The 27596-nt window shown below is 32.7% G+C and overlaps 4 protein-coding genes across 11 annotated transcripts; 1 reads left to right on the plus strand and 3 right to left on the minus strand.

Annotated features, from left to right (window-relative positions):
• Positions 1 to 9169: 9169 nt before the first annotated feature.
• LOC137831852 (uncharacterized) lies at positions 9170 to 11714 on the minus strand. Its single transcript, XM_068639701.1, has 4 exons — positions 10601 to 11714; positions 10261 to 10479; positions 9642 to 9905; positions 9170 to 9532 (listed from the first exon to the last, which is right to left on the minus strand). The coding sequence occupies exons 1-4, from the start codon at positions 10604 to 10606 to the stop codon at positions 9476 to 9478; spliced, it is 546 nt and encodes a 181-aa protein (XP_068495802.1). The 5' UTR covers positions 10607 to 11714; the 3' UTR covers positions 9170 to 9475.
• A 2383-nt stretch (positions 11715 to 14097) lies between these two features.
• On the minus strand, positions 14098 to 17861 carry LOC137831855 (violaxanthin de-epoxidase, chloroplastic). 6 transcript variants are annotated; one of them, XM_068639711.1, is made up of 6 exons: positions 17723 to 17861; positions 16978 to 17315; positions 16656 to 16825; positions 16432 to 16528; positions 15943 to 16334; positions 14098 to 14811 (listed from the first exon to the last, which is right to left on the minus strand). In XM_068639711.1, the coding sequence occupies exons 2-6, from the start codon at positions 17251 to 17253 to the stop codon at positions 14310 to 14312; spliced, it is 1437 nt and encodes a 478-aa protein (XP_068495812.1). In that variant the 5' UTR covers positions 17254 to 17315; positions 17723 to 17861; the 3' UTR covers positions 14098 to 14309. The 6 variants fall into 6 exon arrangements, with proteins under 6 accessions (XP_068495812.1, XP_068495809.1, XP_068495807.1 ...); XM_068639708.1 differs by having other exon boundaries at positions 16656 to 16831; positions 17723 to 17823; XM_068639706.1 differs by having other exon boundaries at positions 16656 to 16831; positions 17552 to 17814.
• A 487-nt stretch (positions 17862 to 18348) lies between these two features.
• On the plus strand, positions 18349 to 22874 carry LOC137831853 (probable receptor-like protein kinase At2g42960). 2 transcript variants are annotated; one of them, XM_068639702.1, is made up of 9 exons: positions 18349 to 18610; positions 19316 to 19897; positions 20008 to 20231; positions 20957 to 21170; positions 21634 to 21749; positions 21875 to 22135; positions 22213 to 22413; positions 22548 to 22631; positions 22741 to 22874. In XM_068639702.1, exons 1-8 carry the CDS (start codon positions 18499 to 18501, stop codon positions 22620 to 22622), a joined length of 1785 nt encoding a protein of 594 aa, XP_068495803.1. In that variant the 5' UTR covers positions 18349 to 18498; the 3' UTR covers positions 22623 to 22631; positions 22741 to 22874. The 2 variants fall into 2 exon arrangements, with proteins under 2 accessions (XP_068495803.1, XP_068495804.1); XM_068639703.1 differs by having other exon boundaries at positions 22551 to 22765.
• Positions 22875 to 24017: 1143 nt separating this feature from the next.
• On the minus strand, positions 24018 to 27415 carry LOC137831854 (probable serine/threonine-protein kinase PBL26). 2 transcript variants are annotated; one of them, XM_068639705.1, is made up of 6 exons: positions 26993 to 27415; positions 26675 to 26850; positions 26374 to 26563; positions 25768 to 26159; positions 25017 to 25307; positions 24019 to 24933 (listed from the first exon to the last, which is right to left on the minus strand). In XM_068639705.1, exons 1-6 carry the CDS (start codon positions 27096 to 27098, stop codon positions 24919 to 24921), a joined length of 1170 nt encoding a protein of 389 aa, XP_068495806.1. In that variant the 5' UTR covers positions 27099 to 27415; the 3' UTR covers positions 24019 to 24918. The 2 variants fall into 2 exon arrangements, with proteins under 2 accessions (XP_068495805.1, XP_068495806.1); XM_068639704.1 differs by having other exon boundaries at positions 24018 to 25307; positions 26993 to 27384.
• Between the last annotated feature and the right edge of the window lie 181 nt (positions 27416 to 27596).

Genomic DNA, 27596 nt, shown 5'->3' on the forward strand with positions numbered 1-27596 from the left:
ATTAAAACTTGGTATTTTAATTTTTTAGCTTTCTTATATATTCTTATAAGTATCTTATGGTAGTTATAGAGTTATTGTTTAGGATTAATCATATTTTTGAAGTCCTTTTCTCTTTATCTTAATTGCTAGTTTTTTTGTTATATCTTGTAATCCATTTGATTTAGTCTATTTCTTCCTTAATTTTATTTGTATTAATCTTAGAAGTTTTCATTTTTCTTGACTTTCTGAGTTGATATTAGATTTATTACATTTTTCACTTAATATAATTTTTTATCACTTGATTCAAAGTTCTTCTTAATTATTAAAGAGGAATTTGAGTCAAAGGAGACAATAATGTATATTTCAGAAATTGTCATTCAAGATTGATACAGAAGTAAATTAAGTGATTTAATGTAAATAATTAACTAGTAATAAGGTATAATTTTTTTACTTGACTAATATTTTTTTGTATTGTTTTGGTTGTTTTATTTTGCTAATATTGTTTTTAAAAAATGTCTCAAAAAATATTTTTCTTTTTTAGTTTAGTAGAAATGATGAATCAAGTTTTTGTGATGGAGTTAGAAAATTAAAAACGTTGGACGGGAAATTCAAGATATTCTCATTCTTACTATATAAGGGAAAGAAAATACAAAAAGGCAGTGGTTTTGAGGGGCCTAGTAGTTTTATGTGTATATTATAAATACTTTTTTTGGTTAACTTTGTAATCAATTTTGAGTAATTTGAAATAGAAGTTTTATGTTCTCTCAAACAAATTCTCTCTGTATTATTGTGAAGAAATTTTATTCTTGTCTTTAAATTATTAATTGAAGGTCATATATAAATCTTTCTATACTTATAATCGACTAATCTTGATTATGAAATGTTGTTAATTTTCTATCTTGTTTCATATTTTATATTTTTTTATAGTTTTGGATGAATTTATGGGAAACAATCCATTTATGAGAATCCTAGTTAGGTGTTGATCAGAATGAGGCAAGTGTTTGTTCACATGTGAATAGGTTCGGAGTGAGAGAAAATAAGTTGAAAGATTTTTTGGGTCGTAAAGTTTAATGAACAAGGAAGCCAGCACTTTTTTGTTGGGTTGCTGTTCCTTTTTTCTGAAGCATAGTAAAAAACAGACATCAAGTGCCGTAGAATTTTAACCGTTTGGGAGCATGGTTGAGTCTCACATGTCTTTGAATAACAAGAGTGTATGGCCAAATAAAGCTTTTACTGCATACCAAGCGTAAGATGCACACGCCAATATTGAAGTCCTTAGATTTGACAATGATCTCATCAAGAATCTATCTTCTTCTTCCACAAGATAGAGAGCATGGCAATTTTCAACTGATAACAGTTGCAAGACATTTTTTCACATGACACCAAAAAAATGTTGTTCCTTACATTGACCTCATCAGCTCTTTAATGCATCAGACGCAAGCCCTTGTGAAAATTTCACAGCACAGGCAAGCACCATTGCACTTTGTGTTTTTAAACTTATATGGCAGTGGAGGATTCACCAAATCGAAATGATGGCTAAGTAACTGTGAACGTGGCCTATGTAGAAACTCCTCACTAATATATAACCCAATGTCGCACGTCACAGATTCCCGCATGCTGTGAGCTAGGCTTAGCAATCTGCGATGAACAACACACTATGGTCACAACTAAATATGCATTACAGAGAAAAATGAGACTAGTGTTAAAACCAAACAAGAGAAATGAAAATGTGTATAAATAACATTTCTTTGACCAAACCGTGGTTGTGCTTGCTGAGTGCTAAGTTTGCCCTGTTGTGGAAGTTGTGTCCTTTAGAGGCAGTGTTCATTCATTGTTTACCTTTTCTGCTATGTGTATTATTAATGTTGCCTTTGAAATTGTTGTAGTCTACTCTCTGTAAAATCACCAAAAACTTTGGGGCAAAAGGTAAGGACCTATTACGTATAGGGAATGATATCTACCTAGTGAAAGTCCCCAACTTTCTCTAAAACTCCCACAAGCACACACATGCACATGCCATACTCAAAAACTTGCAACCCAACACGCAAAGCCTACGTGCACTCATACATTATTCTTGCACCATCCAATTCTTCTTCAATTGAAAAGGGCAACAAAGGGTGCAAGTGGGACCCAACATTCTTTATCCATAGGCTGCCATTTGATTCAGTACAAGGAAAAACTTGTCTCCTTGCTGCAGTGAACATCAAATGAATAAGGACTTGTTGGCTTTGTTAAACAATAAACCTTAAGGATGCAAACGATGTGTACCACGTTTATATTTATAATTAGCACTATAAAGAAATAATAATGTGGCTGTGCTGAATTTTAGGAGAAGATTTTTGCACTCTACTTTTTTTATGAAGTTAAAGCAGGCAACAATCTGGTTGAGTTTCCTTCCATATCGCTACGTTTGTGTACTGTCATGGCATGATGATATGAGTTTTATTTTTTATTTTTCTGCAGAGAAAGACCTGAATTTCTCTCATTGTCCCTACCAATGTCCTTAGATGAATCTATTTTCTCTCTCTAAAGCTGCATCTATAAATATGAGCCTTTTCCGTGTTTAGTTCAACTTCAACTTTCATTACCGTTCTCCTGAAGCTCAAGGTGAAACGGTCCTTACTTACTGGCAGAGAAACTCCTCGTTGGAGAAGCAGGGCACGTGCAAGATTCTTGGCTCTAAAATGTCACGTAATTTTTTGCAGGTGCTCTCCTTCTCCAACATGGTCTCTCTCCTAACCAATTGTGTTTGTGTTTACCACTTCATCAGGTAATTGCCTTCCTTCTATCTTCATGCGTTGCTACCTAAAGTTTTTCTGCAGCATGCATCTTCTTCTTCAAAAAACGTGTTCAATCACTTTCAAGTTGAGTTACAGTAACTTCAGAAGAAAGATCTATAAAAGGGGTGTCACCATTTTCACTAAAGACTACTCAATAACTAGTATATGCTTTTCATGACTACAAGGAATGCTGTTATCTCTATGCATATTATATCATCAGCTTCTGAACTTGAACAACCAGCACCTTTAAGCTTACGAGTGATGTAACTGAATACGTTTCATTTATCAATGTGATGAAGTATGGTGATTTTATTATCACTATTTAAACTTTTTTTTCTTACTTTCTTACAAATAAACATTCTTAAGAATTTTTTGAGTAAGAAATATTTTTCTTCTATAGAACATGATTTTTTATATTTTAATGTCATTTTCTTGTAAAGGTTAATACACAATGTTAAGTGATTCTCATAACAGAGGATTAACTAAAGGTAATGATGAAAGTTATAGTTATTTATACTGAAAATTATAAGTTTTAATTCCTACATATATGCATATAAGTTAAGTTTTGACCCTCGTCATTAACATCAACATTAACGTGATTGCATGACATGAGACTACTGTTAACATTGCTACACATTTTTCTCACAATATAAAATCACTGAATTTTTTTGACAGGTGCTAAGTTAGAAATTTCTTTTAAAAAAAAAAAAAACACAAATCCTCTGGCATGCTTTATTTTGTAAATAGTTTTATTGAGTTGCTGAACGAGACTTTCTTCATTTTTTACACTATTGGGTATTCAATTGTTTTTAATGAATTACTTTTACATTTTACAAAATTGATAGTTGAGATCTATATAAAGTAGAATACTTCTGCTTTACATTCACATAATAATATATATTAAAATATAAATTTTTTCATTAAAATAAAAATATATTGTGTTGTAGTGAGAGTAATCTTTTCAATGGTGTCAAACTACATTTAAAATAAGATTTTTTTTATATATATTAGGTTTTATGATATCCCAAATAATAACAATCATATGTTATCACATGAAAAAAAATATTATTAAAAAAAATTACAAAAAAATATGGAAAGATTATACCAAAACCCATATGTTAAAATTATGATACATAGGTAGACTATACTTATTTATAAAGAACTCTAAGAATAATCTAGATGAAAGCTTATTATGTCAATGAGATGAGTCTATGAATAAATCTTAATTTAGTCAATTTATTTGCACATGCATTTCTTTCACGAAAAATATTAGTAACCTCAAACTTTATTTTGTCATATTAATTAAGACAAGTGTTCCACTTAAGATTCTTTCATAAGATATATAACTCCATACAATTTAAAATAAACTGTTGATGAAATTATAATTTTTATAAAAACTGAAAATTTGGTAACTGAACAATATCATATTAGTTTGATTCCACTTTTATATTAACATATTTTCTACAACACTTTCAGAACATTAATTTTTTTTCTCTCATTTACATTTTTTATACTTCTTAAAACAAAAACAAACAAAAAAAATAAAGAAGTGACATCATGCTTCGCATTTTGGTCATTTTGTCTAATTGTAAATAACTGCGTTATGTTTCTTGATCAATTTTGAAATATATATTATGGAAAATAATTTTTTAAAACTTTTTTAGTCTATTTTTTTCTTAATAGAATAAATTGATTCAAATTTTCGCTTTAGAAAGTAATAATCAAATCAAATCACTTATCATATTGAGTATATTAAACATTAACAAATACATATAAGTATAATGCTTGAAAGTTATTTTGCCATCTGATTATAGTGTACTTGTAGTAATTTGTATTTGTCAAAATATGATAGTAAATTTATATTATAGTTTTTAACTGCAAAAGTATATAACCTATTCATAAATATTAAAAAAAAGAAATTATCAATACAACAAAAAATTATAAAAAGAAATTACGATATAAGCTTTTATTTAACATATTTTTATTATAGAATGTTTAACCATTTTTATTGTAATAAAAACTGAAAAATTGATATACTCTAAACTACATTGATTCGATTTTTATATTAAATTGAAATTGACAAATATATTGAAATATCAAAAATTAAATCGCGAATATAATGAAACAATAAAGGGAGTTTGGCAGAACAAAGGAATTAAAAAATAGCGAATCACATTTCTTAAAGAGATGAGACAAAGTAATTGATGTTTTTGGAAGAGGACAACATATCCACAAAACAAGATATTGAAATGAAAAAAAACCATTTTTTTGAGAAAGAATGCAGAAGAAGAGAGGAGTATAATATTTATAGTAAGAACAATTTGAGTTTGAAAAAATGGGGATTACTTGAAAAAAAAACGCATAAAAAATATATTTAGATAGATCTAAGCAAAACAAAGGAAAGCTACCGTACTTAGTAAATTAAGAACTATAAATAGCAGAAGTTTTGTTGGACAACGATAATTTATTAATCAGCCCAATTAGTTGGGCCCAATAATAAAATTCAGGTTATGCATATCCGTCAAAGGCAACTTTTTCATGCAGCATATCAATTTTAACTTGCATCCTATAATCTTTTGAAATTTCCAAAAATTATTCTTATTCCGGATTTAAATATTTGAAATTTAATAAATATAATTCAAAGTTAAAAAATACATTCTGGAACAAAAAATGAAAAATGCAGATAAAAATTTCTGAAATTCAAAAATATATTTTGAAAATCCAAATTAAGTTTATTTTCATCACTACGTAATTAGTATTTTTTGTCATTTTTAATAACAGATTTGATGCAGGTTAGAATTGATAAGGGAAGTTTCTTCATGCACCTCTATATTTTTCTTCCTGCACCCTACATTTTTATTCTTGCATCTATATTCTTTGAAATACTAAAATTATCCTAAACAGTTTTAGTTGATTCTAAAATAAAGGTTCCATAACAAAAAATATTTTCATAAACAAAAGGTATTTCTAGACAAAAAAATCATTTCAGAATGTTTTTTTTTAATATATTTGTTTATTTTCGGATTGATAAATTCAGAATTAATAAAATATGTTGTAAAAATATTAAAAAAAACAATTAAGTCTTTTTTAAAATGGATAAAATAGTGTTCTTACAAATATGTAGAAAATATGTAGTGCAGAGGAGGAAGAATTTGCCTCCCTCAAACATATGTGGATTTCTGAATAAAGTCTCTAAAGTCGCATTCCATGTGTTTCCACTACATATGAGCACTCAAATTCTCCATTGTGCTTTTTCCTCCACTTCTATAGAGGTGCAGAGAAAGAATTTACATTATAAACATATTAATAAAAAATTAAAATGAATCGAATTCAATTGCCACTTTCGATATTTCTTTCATAAACCATTTATTTGGAAATCAATTCAAGATTGAAAAATAGTCATAGACATTACAAATGTATAAAGCCTCCAAATCCTGGATTCTTTAATTTAGGAAGTGTCAAGATTCTATATTTTAGTATTTTAAGGTATATGGTTGCATAAAGAAAAATATGGAAGTGCAACAAAGAAATCCGCCAAAATATCTACGCTTTTTCTTTTTTTAAATCCGTTTTAGAACCTTAAATCATCTTAGAATAACCATTAATATTATCAATATGACTTTTTGGAGATTTGAGAATTTCCCAAACAATGAAAAGTGTTATTAACTTAAGATTCTAGCAAATTTATATGAAAAGTACGTTTATTATATTTTTTTTATCGTCGATAAAATATAAAAAACTTATTATAATAATATAAAATAGATAAAAGTAAAATTAAATGTAATAATATTTTCCAAAACTTTCCATGCTTTGCGTCCACAATGAGTCTGGATAGTTTTTTTAATATAAAACAAAATTAAAATAAGGCCATTTGAGAGTAATTTTTTCTTTAAAATATAAAGTATATGCTTGGAGAGAACATTTTCGTAAACATTAATATAAAATAATTGATTTTAACTCATTTATAAATTAATTCCTTAAAAAAAAAAGTTGTTTCTAAAAAGTACTTACGGACAAAATTCTTCCGAACCCATCCAAAAGAAAAGTGATTTGAAAAAAAGTTTTTAACATTAATAAAATATACTTTATTTTTTTAACTTACCTAATAATTAATATATTTTTATTTTATTTTTTTACAATTGAATTTCGAGAAACAACTTGTAATTAAAGATATTTTTATCATCAATGCATTAAGTTAATTTTCATAAAAAATTCTCTACTTTTTAATTTGACCTTCAAAAACTAATAAATTATGCATAGAAGTTCTTAAAGTTAATTTGGATGAATGTTAATTATTTTTTCAATTTTTCATTGATTTCCATTCAATTTTGTTTTATGAATTGGAGAAAGTAACTAGTCAAAAGAAGTAGTAGTTATTGGGGCTCATGTCATTAAAAAACTTTATTTATTTTCTTAACTTCTATAAATATGTACAAATTCTATCGAAAACCAAAAATTATATAAATATGTAAGTATTTAAAAAAAATAGTAATTTTTGTTTATAGAAAAGTTTAAAATAAAATTTTAACACGTTAGAACACTGATCCATTTAAAATACATGGAGAAACAACAATAATATAAACTTAAAACATTATTTATTTACGTAAATTTTTTTTTTGATAAGCCTTCTTTGAAACAGCAACGTGTGTGGCAGGAGCTTGAGCATTAGATGGTGAGAGTCATGGCATTATGCTATGGATTAGGATGACATCAGACCCACATGGTCAACGTCACATAATACCTATTAATAATCATTTAATACAATTAAATGCAAGCACGTTTAAATCCTTTAAAAATATTTATTGTTCCTCCTTTTCAAATTCTTTGTAATCCAAACATTTAACATAATAATAATAATTATTATTATTATTCACAAATTATTATTATTAGCTATTTATTTTTAAAAAGTATGAATTAATTAAAAAGATGTTATAAATATGAGTGACTAGTAAAATAAAATTTAGCATCTGATACAACAGTGATTTATTTGTGACTTTGTGTAATTTGCTCATAATTATGCATTGGTAGAAGTGAAGAAAGAGAATTCCCTCTTTGATAGGATAAGACTTAATGCTTTGTTTGTTTTGGATTTAAAGATAAATTAGAGAGTAAATTTAAGACAAAAATAAGTGAAAAATAAGATAATTTAATAATTTAAATTAAAAAAATATGAGAAATAAAGAGATATTTTTAAAACAAATATACTTATTCTTTTCAGAAGAAGTAAAATAAAAATGATGTATTAGGATTTAAAATTGATATCACATTATGAAAAAAGTTAAGTATTACTAATTATAAATATTCAATTATATACTCAAATCATTTTTTATTTATAAAAATAAAATTATTAAAAATATATTATGTTTAGATATTAAAACTAATATTATAATATAATGAAACTGATTTGAAGTAAAATAAGATCTCATCATAAATTTTGATAAGATTACTTTATTAAAATTGTTCTAAACAGAAAATGATCTTAAATATACAAATATTTTTTCAGAAATAAAAAAAAAATAAAGATTTTTTTTCTTTACCTGAATTTCTTTTTCATTTAAAGATTAAGTTTGGGCCCATGCAATCTTTGGATTAAATGTGTCAAGATCCATACATTTTATATCCATATATTTATTTTAATATATTATAGTATTTGAAAAAAATGTAACGTTAACTAAATTTGTTTCTAAGTAGTTAGCTGACACTGATGAATCAATGTTTTATGTTAAACTATTTAAATTATAGAAAAATAAAAATAAAAATATTTTAAATAATATGTGGTTTTATAGTTAATTTTAAATCGAGTTTATGATAGCATCATTCTTATTTGGATAACAAATATCAGAAAATGGTTTCTGCACTGATTTGAAAACGCAATTAAAATAGATTGTTTTTTATATTGAATTAGAAAAATGATATCATTACAATTAACCTATACTTTTATACTTTTGATAACAATAAAATTATGATTGAAATAAGTTATAAATTATTTTCGGAAGTATTTATAAAATAAAACTAGAACTAAATGATTTTTTTCTAAGCTGATATATCTTATAAACTTGACTATGTAAATTTTGTGAATTCTTATTTCAATTCCTATAAGGCCTGGCATGGCTTATGCCTTGTAAGGTTGGACACAAAAAGTGATTTGGGAGATGACACAGTTAAAGCTGGGTGTGAAGATGCATGCAAGCCTATATATATAGGACCTGTCAGATTTGTGTTCCAACAATGTTTTATGTTTCATAGATCATCACAAAAAACACTTATGTCCTATTCAACCGTGTTTCTCCTATACCTTAACCTAAACCCAGTCCACACTTCAATTCCTCATTCCTCTGAGCTTGTTAACTCACTCTAATGGCGAATATTAATTAATATTTCACGTGTTGGACGCAGATTCAAACACACGCTTTGTAGTGATAACAAACAGGAGCATTATATGACATCAGGCATATGGAATTAAGGGTCCACCTCACAATACCAACAAATAATCATTTAATTCAATGACAATAATAAATGCTAGCACCGACTAAATGAGTAAATGAAGAAGGAGATGAACCCATTAAACTAATACACAATTACTTTATTTACTACATTCATTCTCAACGTCACAAAAATAACTTTTTTTTTTCTTATCCCTAACAGTCATTTTAGTAGCATCAGGGAGCAGCAAAAACCAGCCCAACATAGCTTCAGAGTAAAACAAATGTGCAGTCTCATGAAACGCAAGCCGCAGGAACCAGACACTTGGAAATGAAACCCAGCATTTTCTTCTGCACATGACATGCAACAAAGTCAACAAAAAAAATAGACAAATGTATCTGGATTAGACAGCACTAAAATATTATAAAAATACAAATAAAAAAAAGTGAGGTGACTAACGCGCTTAGTTGTGCGAAGTAGCTCTGGAGGGATCTTATAGAGATCTTCATCGACAGGTTTCGGAAGTCTAACGGCACGAGGCGGCGGAGAAAGCGGAACAGCGCCGTGTAGATGCATTTCTTTCCTCGCTGGCTTCCTTGCCTGTTCCATCACGTCGCACACTTTTCCTTGCTTTCTCATGTTCACCTTCACACTCTCTTTTTCCTTATCATTAACCATCACCATAACCTGCGCACACCTCCTTTCCTTGTTCCTCGCGGCCGACTGCACCATCATACCACGCAGATCACCAAATTTTACCCTTTCCATTTCTCAAATAACAAATTAAATAAAAAAAAACATGGTATAAATAGACAAGCGGTTTCAGGTTTCACGTCCTGTCTCAACCACCGCATTATTAACCATGGGTCACCGAGATGCGCATTTATGTACGTAGTACCACAAACATTGCAGAGAAAGAAAATGCTGAAACAGCACAACTTTTATTTTACTCTCCATTATAGTATAATGTGATAATAAATATTTTTAATTAAGGTGAAAACACAACAGTGAGCAATGATTGTTGTGGGGGTTGGATTGAATGGTAAAAATTGGGAAGAATAGGAAAAGAAAAAGGGACCTTTTTAACAGTGGACGGTGGCATGTTCCGAAGAGGTTTCTTAAGATCGACGGCGTAGAGATCGCGATGGGGACGCACGTAAGGATCGCTTTCGCCGGAGGAGGAACTGTAACGAACTAAACCAGCTTGTCTGGCAGTCTCGAAGTACTGGGTGATTGGCAACTCGTTTGCGTAATCCCAGTTTCCAAAAGCAGGTATTTGGCCGCTCCTCTTGCATTCCTGTGAAATTAAATCAATCATGTCGCAGTTAATTAATTAACACAAATTGGGTAATTAAAGCACATCCATTAATGATTAGTGATCGGAAAAAAAAGAAAAGGGAAATGAAAAGAAGGCTTACATCCATTTTTGGGTGGTGCTGAAATAGAAGTGAGGGAAAAAAGGGCACTGGGTGGTTGTTTGTTGTGTGGGGTGTCCTAGAAAAAAAAGGTTGGGGTGGGGTTGGAGGAGTGGTGGTTTGAACTATAAAGGAATAGTGAGAGAGGGCAAAAGGGTTAAATAAAAGACAGGATCCGTATGGAGGGGGTTCCCGATAAAACCTCAGACAGGGATATAAATTCTCTGCCCAGAATTTGAAGGAGAGAAAAAGAATCTGAAAAGTGAAAAGTAAGGGAGGCAGATGCAGAGGCAGGGCAGAGGAGGCAGAGGGTGGGGTTAAGTTTAAGATAAAACTTTTTTACTACCTTTCTTGTTGTTGTTATGATAGGAAAGGATATAGAAATTAATGCAGGAAGTTGAGAAGAGACAGAAAAGGGGGTTTAGGTAGGCACTTTGTTCCCTTTAGCACAGAGAGAATTGGTGGAAAAAAGAAAGAAGAGAGTTATGTTGGTGTTGGTGTGGTGGTTGATGGAAAAAGAAAAGAGTAAATTGAATGAGGAATGTGAAGAAGGGAGATGGAGGAAGAGAGAAAGGGACTGGTCGGTTGTGATATGGAAGGGTATGTAGCTAGATTTGGGGAATTTAGTAAGCGAGTGAGTGTTGCTGACAAGTAGGTGGGTGTTACTGTGGAGAAGTATGACCAATCTGAAAAAAGACTTAGAATTTCAAATGCCAATGGCTGCTGCCAAACTGTCACTGTTGACTCTCTTCTCTTCTCTTCTCTTCTGCTTCACTTTTGCCTTTATAAACCATACCAATGCTTAAGGCCCCCCACCTCCTGTCTCTGCGCCAAACTCGCTAAAAAAGTCCCCTAACTTTTTCTATGCAACTCAAAACAAAGAAAGAACCAATCCAATTCCCCTCCATTTACTCCTTCTCTTCTATTCTATTGGTCTTTTCTTTTTTCTTTAGGTTCATGCCGGATCTCACGCATTTGTTTTATTCTAAACTAAAACCTTCAAATCAGATTTTCTTCTCTACGTTCCTTATTAGAAAGCAGGAAAAGGTAAAATCTGTAATAAATGATGCAAAAGAGAGTTAAAAACATTTTAAAATGCAATTGAAAAGCAGAGCCTAGTGAAGAGACATAAGTTATTAGAGTTAAAAACAATAGGCCAATAGTCAATAGGGACGAGTGTACAAGTCAGCGAAGAAAACGGATGTGGCGAGACAAGGTTTGCAGAAAGAAAGCATAGTCAAACCAAGCAGCAATGAGTCAAACACGACACTAGTTTATGTATCCTTTGAAACTCACTATTATTAATACTAAACACATTTGCAAGGAAAGGTTTAATCATTTTTAAAATAAACACTAAACAAATCAAATACAATTTCTTCAGTATAACCCTTTGGGACTGAATCATAATACAAAAATAACTCTGTAGAGCATGTTTTTTTTCTTTAATTCAAAATCACTGTTCCTAGAATCAAATGATTTATATAAGTAATTATTTAATGTGTAGAAATTTTTTTATTTCTATTACTTACATTTTAAAAGTTCTAAATGTTATTAATTTTTATTTTCTAAATTATAATCTTATTCAATAAAGAAAGAGAAATAATAAACACATAAATAAAAATAAAAAATATATTAATTTGACAGATTAATTTATTAATGTTTAATATTTTTTAATTGTATATAATTAATTATCTAAAAAATAAAGATAATTGTAATGGTTGATAACTAAGTGTTTATGAAACTTGAACTTATTTTAAACAAAGAAATCGATTACTTTTTTTTAATATAAATATTAAAATCTTAAACGATAAACACCGAAGACAATTGTCAAACGTTGAGCTGTAATGGAAAGAGATTTTTGTCAAAAAGATAGAGATTTTGAGGTGTGAAGAAGAACATGGAAGAGTGCAAAACACGGTGTGGTGCTCGTGAAATGTTTTAATTTAATATCCCAAGTTTGACTTAGCCCCTATTTGTTTTCAACTTAGAAAATCATTTTATTAGACTTTTAATAGAAAAAAGTGTAAAAAGCACGTCTTAACTAATGAACTAAAGTTGAATTTTACCAAAAAGTTAAACCTACCACGCACTTACAATACCAATGCATTCATGCTAATTAACCAAATCAATACAGCATAGTAAGTTGTGGCGGCAGCAACTTGGTTCTTGCATATATAAATTTGTCACATTTTTTAATTCTATTTTTGAGATATAGTTTGTTTTGAAATTCAGAATTACATTACGATTTTATTTTTAAAAGAATTAAGAGAAAAAAATTATATATAAACTATTTTTAACAGAAGTTTGAATGAAGTGAGATGAGATGGATTAGTAAAGAGAAGAAGAAGATCACATGAGATGAGATGCCAAAATTTGGTTGTTTCCTTCCATAATACGACACTTGTGTCTCCTTCTCTTATCTCCTTATTTTTTTGATCCACAAATAAAAAACTGAACTCGTACCAATGAAAGAATGGAATTGCCCCACGTGAGCATCCCTCTATGCATGCGTAATTCATGGAATTGGATTTGGATGTTTTCACAGTAATGCATCGGGCAGTGAAATTATGGCATTCTCACCTATACTGCACCAAATTCATTCATTTCAACGTAACATTTGTACCACCCTTTCAACTGCATCTCACACATCTAATCACGCAAAAGAGGGGAAGTGCATTATATCTAAACACCCACACTTTTCTTTCGCCTATTCTTTATATGCATTTTTTCCAATACATACAAAAGCTTCTCATACCCTACATGCATTTATTTATTTATTTATAACTTTTTATGGAAAACTTTAGGCGAATGGAAGTTTGAGGGCCTCTACCACATTATCCTATCCAGCTACAGAAAAGCAGAGCAACAAGTCCAGATTCTGACAGTGACTGTGTCTAAGTTGGATAATTTGGAGTTTAGGCCCAAGACAATTTGGGTTGACTATTCCTTTGTGGTCCATGCGTTACGGAGTTGAACCACCCACCATTTCTATAAATTCATATGTACTCTCAACAATATTTTACCATTAACTCATGATTTGGTTGCCCTTTACTTTTTCCTGAAAAATTATCTGATAGTATAAATGCCTTGAAGACTGAAACAAGTACTATACTACCGGAAAAGAAAAAGCAAGAAAACAAATGTCTCATCAACCGCATCAGAAGTCACTCGAAATTTTCATTACAACCAAAAAGGATACTTCCATTATAAATTTTATAACTGACACAAGAAGCTGTAAAAAATTAATAAAGACAGAATGAACATATTTCTAAGTGAATGAATAATTAATAAAATACATTGTCGACTAATTAAAAACTATGGTTGATTAACAAGTTTAATATCTTAAGGACGTAAAACTAGTGAATGGCTTTTATTTCAATGATTTGAGAAAGAATAAGGGGTTGAGGAGGAAAAAAATTGACGTTGAATACATAAAAGATGCCAGAGTCACGGCTAATAGCTTCTAAATGTGTGCAGACCAAGCACGGTATGAACCTATATGCAAATACAATTGTCTGCATATATATATACAACAATGATAAATGCGTTTACAAATATTTGAATATTCATACAACATATAAGCAGATGACTAAGAAGGAAGGACACCTATATCCAAGTATTATACAATATAGTGAATGAATAAAAACAAAGAGAAAATTAAGATGATCAAAAGGATTTTGATGCCACCTTATCTTGGACATGGTTTTCAGACTTATCTTAGTTTCCTTATGGGCAAGGCATTTCCAAAGAGCTTTTCTACTTCACTGGCTTCCATTTTGAGGTCATTAAGTATCTCCATTTCTTCTTTTGAAAGCCCTTTCAAGAAGTTTTCCTCATCTTCTTGAAATACTTTGAACCCTTCTACCAACTTCTGAAACAGTGAAACCTCCGTTTTCTCCACCTTCTCCACCTCTTCTTCTAACTGTTCAACTTCCCTCACAATGATCTCCTCTCCTTCCTCTACCTTTTTCTCCAACCTTTCCACCAGGGAAGGCTCTGGTCCACATGTGTTATTTGTCTTTATGAACTTGCTAAAGTCTCTTCCCACATTCTTGGCTGCTTTTTCAAGTTCAGGAACTATAGATTCTGGCAACACTGCACTTCTTGTGTACACAACAGCACCTCCATAGCCATCCCATGCATCGTTTCTGCCTCGGTAGTATACAAATACGTAGTCATCTGGTTTATTCTCAATCTTTGATGACAAAATATACCTGCATATACATGTCCTTGTTCGTAAGTTTAGTGAAGTTTACAGAAGACTCTTCAATCCAAATATGTTGCAAATGTAAAATGATTTAAGGTGTGCACACGTAAAAGGAACAGCGGCATGTTGTATTCTTTTTCTCAACTTGGATTGTAACATTTAGCTCCTTCAAACAATTTCATTTAAATAGCAACATGCAGGATGTGTGTGGTAACTACTACTTCTAACATATTCAATTTCCCCTATAATTACCTTACTTGTGTGGTATTGGTCTTGATTGATGATTAGTCCTATCACCGATTTGAATTATTGGACCAATGCGTTAAAATTCAACTTTGAAGTTGAACCAGAGGTATTGGGCGTGCATGCACGACACATTTTTGTATTTTGAGCTTATATCATTTAATTTAAGCCCAAATGATAACCTTTGGATATCTCGTTTCAGAATGAGATATCCTTTTGGATTCATTGGTGATCACTACGAGAGGTCTAAAGATTTGGACTTTGATGCTTGTTCTTATTTCTATTTTGGATTCAAACTTCCCCTTTTCTGAATTTGTTTGCTAGCGTAATTATTTATGCCTGAACTAAATCTGATTGGGTCTCGAAATTCATTTAAAAAATTTAGTTTTTACAGGCTAGACTAACAAATTTGTGGTCTAAGTTAATTGGATCATTCTTAAATCAATGGTGTTGCAAATGCAAATTGGTGTTTTCATTCGTTGATTGAATCAGAGGAGATTTTCCAGTACATAATTCAACCATTAACAATAATTGGATACAGAATAAACATAGTGATCTAATGAATTCTACCACGTGTGTGAATTACTGAATTTCTTAAGTTGAGCTTCATATCACTTAAACTTCTATTCAAATTTTGTTTGCTAAATTTTAATCTACTTATGATGGTCATAATCCCTTTTCTAACTCCCCTAACTTGATTAATAAACTCAATTTTGTCAATGGAAGAATGACTTAGGCCGTGCCTTACACTACAAGTAGGAAGCTGACTTTATTTTGGCTTCAGCACCAATCTCACGTCAATGTGCTTCATGTAGTTGTAGTTGCCAGTGCCTCTGACTAAACATGGCTATAACTATGTAAAATTTAAAAAGAGAGCTTATGTGTAAGAAATTACCAGTCATCTTGATAGTGAAGATACTCGTTGTCATGATTGTAGAGGATTCCAGGATAGGAAGGATCTTGAACAAATTTCTGCTCAGCGGACCTAGTAATAAATCCAGCATCTGGAGTCCGTATTCTCCATGTCAAATTACCCACAAGCTTATTGGATTCTGTGTGAAACTCATGTAATTGGCAGTCAAAGGCATCAAAGGTAGGATTTAAGCCACTAGTGATGAACCATTTGCCACTGAAATCCGCAATGTTGAAGCTATTAACAAGGAAATCAGGATTTGGAGCAGGAAATTCTCCCAAATCAGATTTCTTAGGCACGCATTTCTTCCGTGAGACTGCACACTCATTGAATTCATCAACCACACTGTTTTCAAACAGGTCCCCGCATTTAATCTGAGAAAATTAGGAAGAAAAAGAAGCTTCCATGAGCAGGTTTGGGAGACAAGAAGAATGATGCAGGCATTAATTTCATGTAAAGCACAAGACTAACTTGGCATTCAGTCTCATCAGGTCGATTGTTGCAAGTTTGGAGACAGGCAATATTGGCAGCACAAGATGGGTTTGAAAGACACTTAGCCAGTTCCAACCTGCATATACAAAAGAGCATGAAATTGGAGGCCTACTGTATACCTTTCCATCATACTGCTAAGGTGACATGTAAGGTATATACGTTATTATGGAAGAAATAGCACTAGAGAAAGAGAGAGGGCATACCTGCAATCCTTCAATAAGCAAGAACAAGTTTTAAGAGCATCAACAGCATCAGCTGATGGAGTGATCATTAAAACTGATACCAATATGCCAGCTACTGCCATGATGCGTAAATTACTCCAATTCCAATCTTTGAGAACAACAAGCATTCGATCAGCAACGAATTTGAATATCTGTTGCTATCAAACAAGGGGTAAGTAAACTCAGAACATGGACATTGGATACAAAGGTGTTATCTTTAGGAACAAAATTTGCATTTTCACACAAGGGGGAAGCATGATTGCAATAACAATGAAGTAGGATAAATAGAGAAGCAGTTACTTACACGTGGTATTTGTGTAGTAGTGGGTGAAGAATAATCTGTCCCTTGGTTGTGTTTCCCCCCTAAACTACAACAAGGCCTTAACAAGCACAAGCGTATTGGCTTTCTCGCGGTGGAAAACACTTTGAGCACTACCATACGAGGAGCATATTTAAACTCTCTTGTTCTGTGAAACCTTAAATCACCTCTAACCTTAAGTCCTGCTTTTAAAGATACATTGGGAGTGCCAGTGCCTTCCCCATGGGATAACAACATTGAATGTGCACCCCACGCTGCCATTATTCATACATACAATATAACAATGGTATATGTATGTGTATGTCCTCACCTCCAGATTCAATCTGATATGCCCATAAAAACGGAGCATAAATCAGCAAGATCAACAGCGTATAATTTAGAATGCAGAGTAATAATCGTGGCAGAAAATGGTATGCTAAAAACTCCAACATAAAAGGAAAAATATTTCATACCCAATAGTTGTCATTAGTCAAGTTCCAAAATTTAGTTAATAAATAGTAAAAGTGGTAGTAATTGAGAGCAGAAACACGATTTGTAACGAGCAGAGTGTGAAACATGCCTTGCGGTGTATATGAGGCGAAGTGCAGGAACAATGAAAGAAATAATTGAATAAGAGGATTGAGAAGAGAGAAGTGGCGGCGTAGCATAAGATGAGTGTTCCGGGATGGATGGAGGAGATGAGATGAGATAGATAAAAACATGATGGTGTTCGTGTGGACTGCAAACATACCCGTCACTGCATTCTGCAACCACAACGCACACGTCCACGCTTCAATTTGCTTCCAATTTTCTTGCAAATGGACTCAAAGTTCCAAGTCCAATACCTTCTTTCAAGGCCCACTTCATAATACTATCACAAAATTAAAATTAAAGTCTTCTTTCTTATTTTCTTTTTCTATTTATAATTGTATCTCTTCAAATAAAATATTACTGACAAAACAAGAAATTCCCCCTAATCTCGTAATTTTGTCGGAATTAAGGATTTTGGGTCAAATTATGAAATAAACCTTATCTGTTAACAACCGATAAGACACAAACCAAAAATATGATTCCTATCCAATCAAAAAGAAAGAACTGAGATGGTAAAATACGAAACATGGTTACGGCGAGGTAATGCATGTAAGATGCTTAAAATTTATCAAAAAATCATAAATCTTTTTAACTTTTATCTTATACATAATTATCTTTAACGATTTTATTAATAAATTTGAAATCAGAAGACAAACAAGTTACAACAAGAACATAGTTAATTCTTGATCGGCTAAGGGGCATGAGAATAAGATTAAAAAGATGTGAAAGGTGGTGATGAAAGCAAGGCATATACAGAAGCTGTAATCTAAGGGCATTATGTGAGCGAGAATATCCACATACATAACGATGTTCACGAAGAAAACTCACACTATATCTTCTCTATTCTACTTTTTGGTTCATCTGCCATCAACGTTACGCTGCTTCACAATGGACTAAATTAGTTTTCGTGAAGAGTAAAAGAGGTTTGGCTTGGACATGAAAACGAAAGTCCACTTACCTCGCTACCTTTTGTTTGCACTTCTATTTCTTGCACCATTCCCACACTCCTCCCCACTCCTTTCGTCTCCTGCATTTTCTCTTCCACAAGGTCATTCCTTTTCCCTTCTCTTTTTCATTTTTCCCATGCCTGCTTTCTCTTCTCTGCATTCACAAACTTATATATTTATAAAAAACATCTCTTGTCAACCCCTTCTTCTATACAATTAAATAATAACTCACTTTCAATAATAACATATTAAATTCAGATATCTAGTTAAAATTAAGAAAAACAGTTTTTTATAAGCTATTGTTCATCTGGATTTCTAGTGGATTAGATATTTTTTGGCGTTAAGTTAGACATGTCATACATTTATCCTATTTTTGCTAAATATGTTATCTAGACATGCAGCCAAATATAATAAACTAACACAAAATTAGATTAGAGGATTCAAACCAGTAGGGCAAGTAAGTGCAGAAATTAAAACATAGATTGGAAGCATGTAGTGCTTACTAATGTCTACGTAACATGCATGTTGTTAATCTCTCTCATATAATAATACAATGAGTCCTGATATTGACAACCAACACTGAATTGTTATAGATTATAAAATAGAATGAGAAATAATTTTTCACTCAAATGTGAACTTATGTGAGGAGATGAAAGATAATAAACTGATGTCTTATGCAGTGTGAAATTAATATTTTTCTAATACAATTATCCCTCTCCTAGCATATAATAATTTTGCAATCAAGTATGAATAGAAAATTTGAGTAGTTTCACAGAGTTCTAGATTCAAAGCTCTCCTTGGCACAGGTTCATGTGTGCTGAAGTTCAACACAAGCCAATATGTGGCATTTGGTGAGTGCATCGGTGTGAAAGAGAGTATTTACATGTGGGGTGAGGATGGGTTCCCGACCACGTTGTGCTGTCGAAATGCTCTCACGATTTTGTCCAATGCGTTGGCTTCACAAGCACTGAACTCGGGAGGAAGAGTGTTCCTTTCCCAAGATCAATGGCAGAGTTGTTCCCAGTCATTTCACCCGCAACAAGGGATGTCACTTGATTCATGTGGCTTTGACAACTTCTACCGAGGCAGTTCCCCATGCTCCGACTTGATTTTGCAGGATGTTAGGACCCTGCAACAATATCCAGACACATTGAGCCGGTGCTCCCACTTCAACCAACGTTTTGATCAATCTTGTGCAGATTGTACCAGTGGAATATTGAGCGTGAGAGATACTTTATATTCTCAATTTGCCAACAACAACAACGACACTGACAGAGCCATATGTGGGGTGGCAGCTATTATTGCTCTTGCAGCTGGTAGACCAAACGATCCTCTAGTTGACAAATTTTTACGATGCTTGCCACCTTCAGCCTCAGGATCAGACAAGAGTAATCATCTCTATCATTTTATCTTTTGAGCTTCTAAACATATTACTTTTGGTGTAAGTTAGAGTTGAACCAAGTGAGAGTACTGACAAAATGTGTTTTTGGGTCCCCAGGATCTCTGTGGAAAGCCTTGCTGAGTGTGCCAGTAGTTGTGATTGTAATATTGCTTGTGGTTATTATGGTCAAATGTTTGTCCAAGAAGAAGGGTCGTAGACAGGTTGACTTGAAAGAGATCACTGCATGGTCTGGATTGTACTGGTTCTGCAAAAGGGAAATTGAGAATGCCATGAATTATGGTGGTCGAAAGATAAGCCTTGGACGTGGAAGTGCAGGGCAGGTAGGAGCACTTGGGGTGCTAAGTGCTTCAACCCTTATATACACAAAACTATATACTAGGATGAAACAAAACTATATACTAGGATGAAGTGAGAGTTTACGTATCATTCCACTTCTAGCATAGACTATTCTGTCATATCCTAGGTGATATACAATTTCCCATTACCTATAACAACAAAGCAGCCCAACCCTACCTACCAAATAACTAAGTATATTATGAAATCAGTCCCTACTTCATAGTATGTCTATCTGAATATCTGCTATGTGGTTCACGTTCACCTCTGCATTATGTCCTTCTAGTCTTGCTGCACCTCTATACATTGTGCTTGAACCCTGCACTTGAGCTAAAATGGCATCCTTTCATTGAAACTGTCTATAGATTATGCGCACACATAATATCTTTACCCCTGCATACTGCCTCACAAATCCTCTGTTCTACTATATTTATTCTTCTAGATTAGTTATGCATATTGACAGCACCATCTCCCAGAATACTTGATTTATGCAGCATTGAGCCAAAAGCATGTAATTGTATAGTATCTTACCCCATAAAACATATTTATACCAATTTAATATTTTCACCCAGCCCCCTTGTTATAATTATTCGTATCCCTTACTTTCCTTGATTAGTCCCTGGCCTACCTCATTAGTATTGATTTCAAGGATCTTATGCATTCTATTACACAGATGTCAATCTGAATATGAAAAGCTTGTTTCTGGGTGCAGGTATATAGAGGCGTTCTACCCAGTGGTCAAATCGTGGCCATCAAGCATTTAACAAAGAGTAACACCTCTGAGTCTTTCACGCGAGAAGTTGAAGGCCTTTCAAGGCTTCGCCATCCAAACTTGGTTTGCCTCTTTGGGTGCTGCATTGAAGGGGATGAGAGATATTTAGTCTATGAATTTTGTGCAAACGGGAATCTTGCTCAACATCTCTTAAGTAATGTCCTCTCTCCCCTCATACTTCACTCTTCATCAATCATTTCACAACTCTAATGTGCACAATGACTTCTACTTCTATTTAGATGTATAATTGCCTTAGGATTCCTTTAAATGTAGTTTCATGCTACTTTTGGTTCTATACAAGAATTAAAGCTTCACCTCGGATAATGTGGGTTGGCCAAGCATGACTAGTTGTGAAAAAGTGTAGAAACGGCTAGATATTTAAGTTCATCATTGCAACATGTATTGATTTTTTTTAATCTTTTATTAGAATTGTTTTTAGGTTGAATATTACTAAATATTTAAATGAATGGATCCAAACTCTGGATTGCCATCCTTATATTTGATTAAATTGTTAGATGAACAATTCAATTTTAATGGGAGAACAAGATCAAATTTATCCATAGAAATGCATCTAAATCTTTGATTTTCTTGAAATGTTTTATATGGTGTATTGTCAGGAAGAGATAGTCACTTGAGTTGGGAAACAAGAGTGAGAATTTTGAGAGATTGTTCATTTGCACTCAAGTACCTCCACCATCATATGGAAGGCTGTGTAGTCCATAGAGATATAAAGGTACGTAATACATGCAATGAAAAATTGGATGTGTTGTACATTATGCAGTTGAAAACAAGAAGCAAATATGTACAATGTTTTGGGTTAGCACTATACTAATGCCTCTCACTGCTTTTAATTTATAGCTTACGAACATTCTTTTGACTGAGAAATACCAAGCCAAACTGTCAGATTTTGGACTGTCAAAGGTGATGGGAATCAAAGAGAGCAAGGTTTTTACCGATGTAAGAGGAACCATAGGCTACATGGATCCAGAATACATGAGTAATGCCAAGCTAACATGTGCCAGTGATGTATACAGTTTTGGTATTGTTGCTTTGCAAATATTGTCTGGACAGAAAGTCATAGAGTTGGATCTTGATGCCAGAGATCAGCTCACTAGGAAGGTACTTAAAAATAAGTTCATTATTATATTTACACACCATTCAACTCAAAATGAGATAATTTGAAAATTCTTTTGTAGGCAAGAGATGTGAGTATGGGAAAGCGTCCATTGTCTGATTTTGAAGACCCAAGGCTAAAAGGAAAGGTTGATAAGGCAGACTTTGAAGCCATCCTACAAATTGCAGTGTTGTGTGTTGCAAAATCAAGCAAAGGTCGCCCTACCATTGAGGTTGTTTTTGAAGAATTGGACAAGGTCTGCATGGACACAGAAACCAAGATGGTAAATATATATTTGCTAAGTTACTCCTAAACTCCTTCTAACTACAGAGTTTGATTACAAACTAATGTGCACAAGCCCTTTAGTACTAGTCCTAGCTTTGTGTTTATCAAATTGACAACAGTTTTTTCATGCAGAAGACAAAGAAGGATGAGAGCTCATCAACAACATCCACCCCCAGCTCCAAATCCTCCAGATCAGCTCATCTTTGATATAAAAAGGTTGTTGTGTTGTGTTGGTTGTTATATTGGTTTGTGAGATGAAACCTGAAAATGTAGTGTAAATGGAAATTAGAAAATGAAGATATATTACAAGTGATACTGCTTTCAGAATATAACTATGACGATGGTACAGAATTCCCAAGTGGATCTATTCCAAATCACAGTGTGTTGTGCAGAACTGCTGATCCAACAAAGTAATTCATGTGGCGGGAAGAGAATCAAATTTATTGTGCAATCATCCAGGTCTTACTATATTTATAAAACTTGTTCTTATAGACTTACAGTAGTAGCAATTTAAATCCACAACAACTCTTTTCTTTTTTAGGCTCAATGTATATTTGGATATTTAATAATGAAAGGAACAGAAGGGAATAAACATAAATAAGATTGAATTGGATAATCGGTCTGACTTTGTTGGTGTGTATTAATATCAGTTATGGATGTATTCACATATATTGATATGTACTTTGGTTTTTGGTATGCTAAAAAGTCAGTTGAAATTAAAGAAAAATTATAAACTCTTTCTTTATTAACTTAGTAATAAAGAAGTTACTTACACTGTTTAACTCTAGTTTATATTTTAAAATTCATTTTATAAACATTAAAAATAAAAACTTATAATCAAATAGAAGGTTAAGGAAAACATGTTAGACATTAAAAAATAGAGTATTAACATCTAAAACTATTTTATAATTGTAATTTTTTAATTAAAAAAATATGTAGTGAAACTTCTTTCCCTTATTGTCATGTATTTTTGCTGTTAAAAATTATTAAGTGGTTCACAACTGTTAAAGATATATTTTTTCTAAAATATATTTGAGCTTTGTTGACCAAATCATATTGCTGTATATAGGGTAAATAGTCCTTAGTCAATCCTAATCTATGGTTAAAAATTATTGAAATTCCTTATCAGATCATCACACATATTATATACTTAGTTACAACTTACAACTCCTTACATTTAAATTTTTTGTTTCACTTCCTTTTATGCAATTTTTAATTTCTTTTCCTTCACACATGTAAAGTGGATAGTTAACAAGAATTACACTGTAAAATGTCTCAATGGTAATATTCTTTCTGGACTTTGTAAAGTTGAGTTAAGCATAGCACATTTACTAAAGAACTCTTCAGACACTATTAATTCTGAGCTATTCATTGTGTAATTTGGATATTATTATTATATATAAATAGCCTACAATTTCTTTCTTATAAATGGGTTTTGTGAATAGTTAAGAATTGACTGACGGATGAAGTTGAGAACTCATAGACATAGTCATATGTGAACCTTGAAAAGATGGCATTTGCCCGTAATCCAAATCTTCTCATAGGTGTTATAAAAATAATTATTGTGGATCCAAGGAATCAATAGGGATGAATATCCATGATAGGAGGCAAGGTTTGTTTGTCACATGCATATATATGATGACAAAAGGAACATCAAAATTGCAAAAATTATTACATAATACAAACGAGGATCACTATTTCCAATAATGTCAACAACCCTCAATGGAAATTAACTGTTATCGTCTCTCTTTGTTCATAAACTAAAGGTAGATACAGAGAACATATTCAAAACCTACTAAAGAATAAGTATATAGGTGTGTGTATGAGTTCTCAAATATTTGAGGTGTTATATGGGTTGTTCGAGTTTTTTTTTAAAATAGCGGAAACCAGATACGGTTATCTCATTTGTTTCACTCGACCATACATACTAATGTATAAACAAACATTGACAGAAGTGTACAAAGCATGATATGATGCCAAATTAAGTTGTGGTTGCAACCATGCATGCATTGATCGTGGGTATTTATCGTGAATGAACATTTATTGTTATGATTCCTGGCTTTTGGTATAATCTAAATGCATGCTGCTCCTTTCCTTGGACCTTATGCTGCTGTCATTGTCTGAGTGAACACTCTCACTACTAATTAGGCCAATTGAAATGTTCCCTTCTGATGGCCGGCTTCCGCTACGGTCAATAACATCAACACCATCATGTTGTAACGTTCCACTGCTGCTTGAATTGGATGAATGGCTTTTCTTGTTGCTTAATACTTTGACAGAAGATTTCTTGTTGCTCTTTTGCTTCAAAGAAGATTTCTTACTGCTCCTCTGGTTTAATGAAGATTTCTCTTTCCTACTTTTCCTACTGCTTTTGCGGCCGATTGAGACACGTCCATGTTCTGAATCTGAATTGGAGCTGCTTCTTTGGATAGAGGAAGCGGTTCCATTCTTTGATTTGGTGCTGCTCTTGCGGCTCGATTTGGAGTAGAACTCCTTGGTCTCTTCAGTGTCTTGAGGACTGTAATTATGTTGGTTTTCATTCTCATAATAATCATACTCAGATTCTGAGGCGTCTTCACTTTCTTGGTATTTTGCACTAACCTGGTTTTTAGCAGTTCCATTGTCTTCGCTAGAAGAACTATCTTCACCGGAGAAGCTACAACAGTCATTTTCAGCGGCATCACCTTCACCCTCACCCTCTGGAGTAGCGGTGGATAGAAAACTGAGAGCAGTTACAACATCACTCATCAAAGGACGAGCTGCTGCTTCCTCCTGCAAGCACATGGCTGCAATTGCAACAGCTTGGTTAAGATCCTTTTCTGGGAAATCTTTGTTCAAATTTGGATCTGCCATATCTGGATATCTCTTTGGATCCCTAAATATGGGTTGTGCCTGCTCAATCATTATAAGGGAAAATGTACATAATTAACAAAATAGATATTTGGGATAAAATTAACCTGTTTGATATTGCCCAGAAAAGACATACCTAAACATTTTTATACAACAACACATTTTTTCAAAGGAAAAAAACTTGGATACATTACCCTGTGTACCTTTTGTGTTGTTCATCAATCAGAATCAAATCAAGTTTCACTTCCATAATTTTATTTACAAAACAACCCTTATTTTGCATATTACTTAATGAACTTTGATTGAAAAACAACACTAAAATATAAAGAATTGTATTTGTCTTGTCCTTTAAAACATTTTGTACTGTTAGGTGGAATTCCTGTAGGAACTCATTAATGATATAATGAGAAGTATATGAATTCTGTTCAACAATATAAAAATATCCCTGTCACAAGAACAAGAGAGAATAATGTTCAAATTAAAGAGGTTGTTATAGGTATACCCATGAAACTAGATTTTGCTCATCGTGTGTTCTTGTGGTGTCAACCGCACGTCGTCCAGTAATGAGCTCTAGCAGGACAACTCCAAAACTGTAGACATCTGATTTCAAGGTGAGGTTACCTGTTCTTACGTACTCAGGAGCACTGTAACCATAAGTGCCCATTACTCTTGTGGGGACAATGTTCATCTTATCTTTGCCAGCAAGTTTGGCCAATCCATAATCTGATAGTTTTGCATTGAAATCATCATCCAGCAAGATGTTCGAAGATTTCAAGTCCCGATATATAATTGCAGGGTTGGCCTTATCGTGCAAGTACCATAGTCCTTTCGCGGCATGTGATGCTATTTTCATTCTGCTATACCAATCTAATGGCGGTTCATCTGTTTTCCTCCCTGTTATAAAACCAAACACATGTTTTATTTTGGTTTTACAAACTAACATTTTACCAAAACTAATTAGGTAAGTCAATGAGCACAATAATCTTAATCTTATATATTGTTTGTCGGCAAAGAAATAAGGCAAAGATGATGCACATATAATAATATGTCATATACATGCATGTGTCAAAAATTTAAGAGGGAATATGCAAATAAGGTGGGAGTATACCAAGAAGAAGGCCTTCTAAAGAGCCACCTCCCATGAACTCATACACCAAAAGACGTTGATCTCCATCAGCACAATAACCAGTGAGTTTGACGAGGTTTTCATGGTTTAAGAGGCTTAACATCAAAACCTCAACTAGAAAATCCTTACTTCCTTGCCCTCCATTTCGGTCGAGTTGTTTCACTGCTACCACCTAAATAGGGGAACAAAACACACATGACACATGCAAACGTGAAAATATATATAAATTGAACTTATTTGTTTTTTCTGCACTAAAAATTGAAGGGCTTGTGATGTGTATGACCTGCCCGGTTGCAGGAATGGTTCCCTTGTAAACTCTGCCAAAGCCCCCTTCACCCATCAAGCATTCTTGCCGAAAATTCTTTGTTGCAATTGCTAGCTCACGGAACGTGAAATTTTGTGCTTGAATATTTGAGGTGTCGACATTGTTTGCATCATCTGCCTTTTGTTTCTTTACATCTGCATGCCAACCCCAACATTTTATTTTCAATCATTATACCTTTCAAATGACATTTGTATTCTCTTGCATCGCTTGCACATTCTGATTAAATGAATGACACTGAAGCAGGTAATTTTAATTGTTTATATTCATTCATCTTACCCTGAGGTGTTCTTGTTGCTATAACGTTTTCTTGTGCTGAAAGCCCTAGCTGCTCCCTCTTGCTATTGCATTTCTTAGTCTTTGAAAAACACGGAAAACAATTCATTCTTCTAAATTTCTAGAAACAAAAACAAAAGGTACCAGTAGGATTCCTAGTTGGTGTATGTGCAGGTTTTGGTTCTAAAGAATATTTTCATTCAATTAAAGAATGTTAGTGATTGCAAAGGTGAAAAATAAAAGGCTCCATGAACTCTGGTTAACTTGAGCAATGGACGGAGGTTCCCCCAAGTGAGATTGAAGGACCCCGCATAAAGGGAGCAGGGGCTATAAATTAAAATGAAAGGGAAATGAACAGCAGAAGGTGAAGGAGGAGGAGTTAGACATGCATGTATGAGAGGAATAGCAAAAAGATGACGTTTTCTCAGAAGACTCGGAGAGAAAAAAGGGACATTTTGGGTGGACATCATTATGAGGTGTCCTTTTTAGATGCCTTCCTACAAATGTGGAACTTATATTTCATTTTTACTATTGTCTTCCAATCCAACCATGCATGGTTGGCATCTAACGTTTTCCTTTCGTTAATTATGGTCACATTTTGACTCCA

This window comes from Phaseolus vulgaris, chromosome 6 (assembly GCF_000499845.2).
Source record: "Phaseolus vulgaris cultivar G19833 chromosome 6, P. vulgaris v2.0, whole genome shotgun sequence".
NCBI classification, from domain to species: domain Eukaryota; kingdom Viridiplantae; phylum Streptophyta; class Magnoliopsida; order Fabales; family Fabaceae; genus Phaseolus; species Phaseolus vulgaris.

What these genes read in the sequence shown, in the direction of transcription:
- LOC137831853 (XM_068639702.1), top strand. Translation starts at nt 18,499, where the DNA reads ATGAAAACGAAAGTCCACTTACCTCGCTACCTTTTGTTTGCACTTCTA. An exon ending in AGCCTCAGGATCAGACAAGA is followed by an intron (nt 19,898 to 20,007) that starts GTAATCATCTCT and finishes TTGGGTCCCCAG; the next exon opens with GATCTCTGTGGAAAGCCTTG. An exon ending in GACGTGGAAGTGCAGGGCAG is followed by an intron (nt 20,232 to 20,956) that starts GTAGGAGCACTT and finishes TTCTGGGTGCAG; the next exon opens with GTATATAGAGGCGTTCTACC.
- LOC137831852 (XM_068639701.1), bottom strand. An exon ending in CACCGTCCACTGTTAAAAAG is followed by an intron (nt 9,906 to 10,260) that starts GTCCCTTTTTCT and finishes ATGATGGTGCAG; the next exon opens with TCGGCCGCGAGGAACAAGGA. An exon ending in TACTTCGCACAACTAAGCGC is followed by an intron (nt 9,533 to 9,641) that starts GTTAGTCACCTC and finishes TGTCATGTGCAG; the next exon opens with AAGAAAATGCTGGGTTTCAT.
- LOC137831855 (XM_068639708.1), bottom strand. Translation starts at nt 17,253, where the DNA reads ATGGCAGCGTGGGGTGCACATTCAATGTTGTTATCCCATGGGGAAGGC. An exon ending in CTACTACACAAATACCACGT is followed by an intron (nt 16,832 to 16,977) that starts GTAAGTAACTGC and finishes CTTGTTTGATAG; the next exon opens with CAACAGATATTCAAATTCGT. An exon ending in CTGATGAGACTGAATGCCAA is followed by an intron (nt 16,335 to 16,431) that starts GTTAGTCTTGTG and finishes TAATTTTCTCAG; the next exon opens with ATTAAATGCGGGGACCTGTT.
- LOC137831854 (XM_068639704.1), bottom strand. Translation starts at nt 27,098, where the DNA reads ATGAATTGTTTTCCGTGTTTTTCAAAGACTAAGAAATGCAATAGCAAG. An exon ending in TTTAGAAGGCCTTCTTCTTG is followed by an intron (nt 26,160 to 26,373) that starts GTATACTCCCAC and finishes GTTTTATAACAG; the next exon opens with GGAGGAAAACAGATGAACCG. An exon ending in AGCAAAATCTAGTTTCATGG is followed by an intron (nt 25,308 to 25,767) that starts GTATACCTATAA and finishes ATGATTGAGCAG; the next exon opens with GCACAACCCATATTTAGGGA.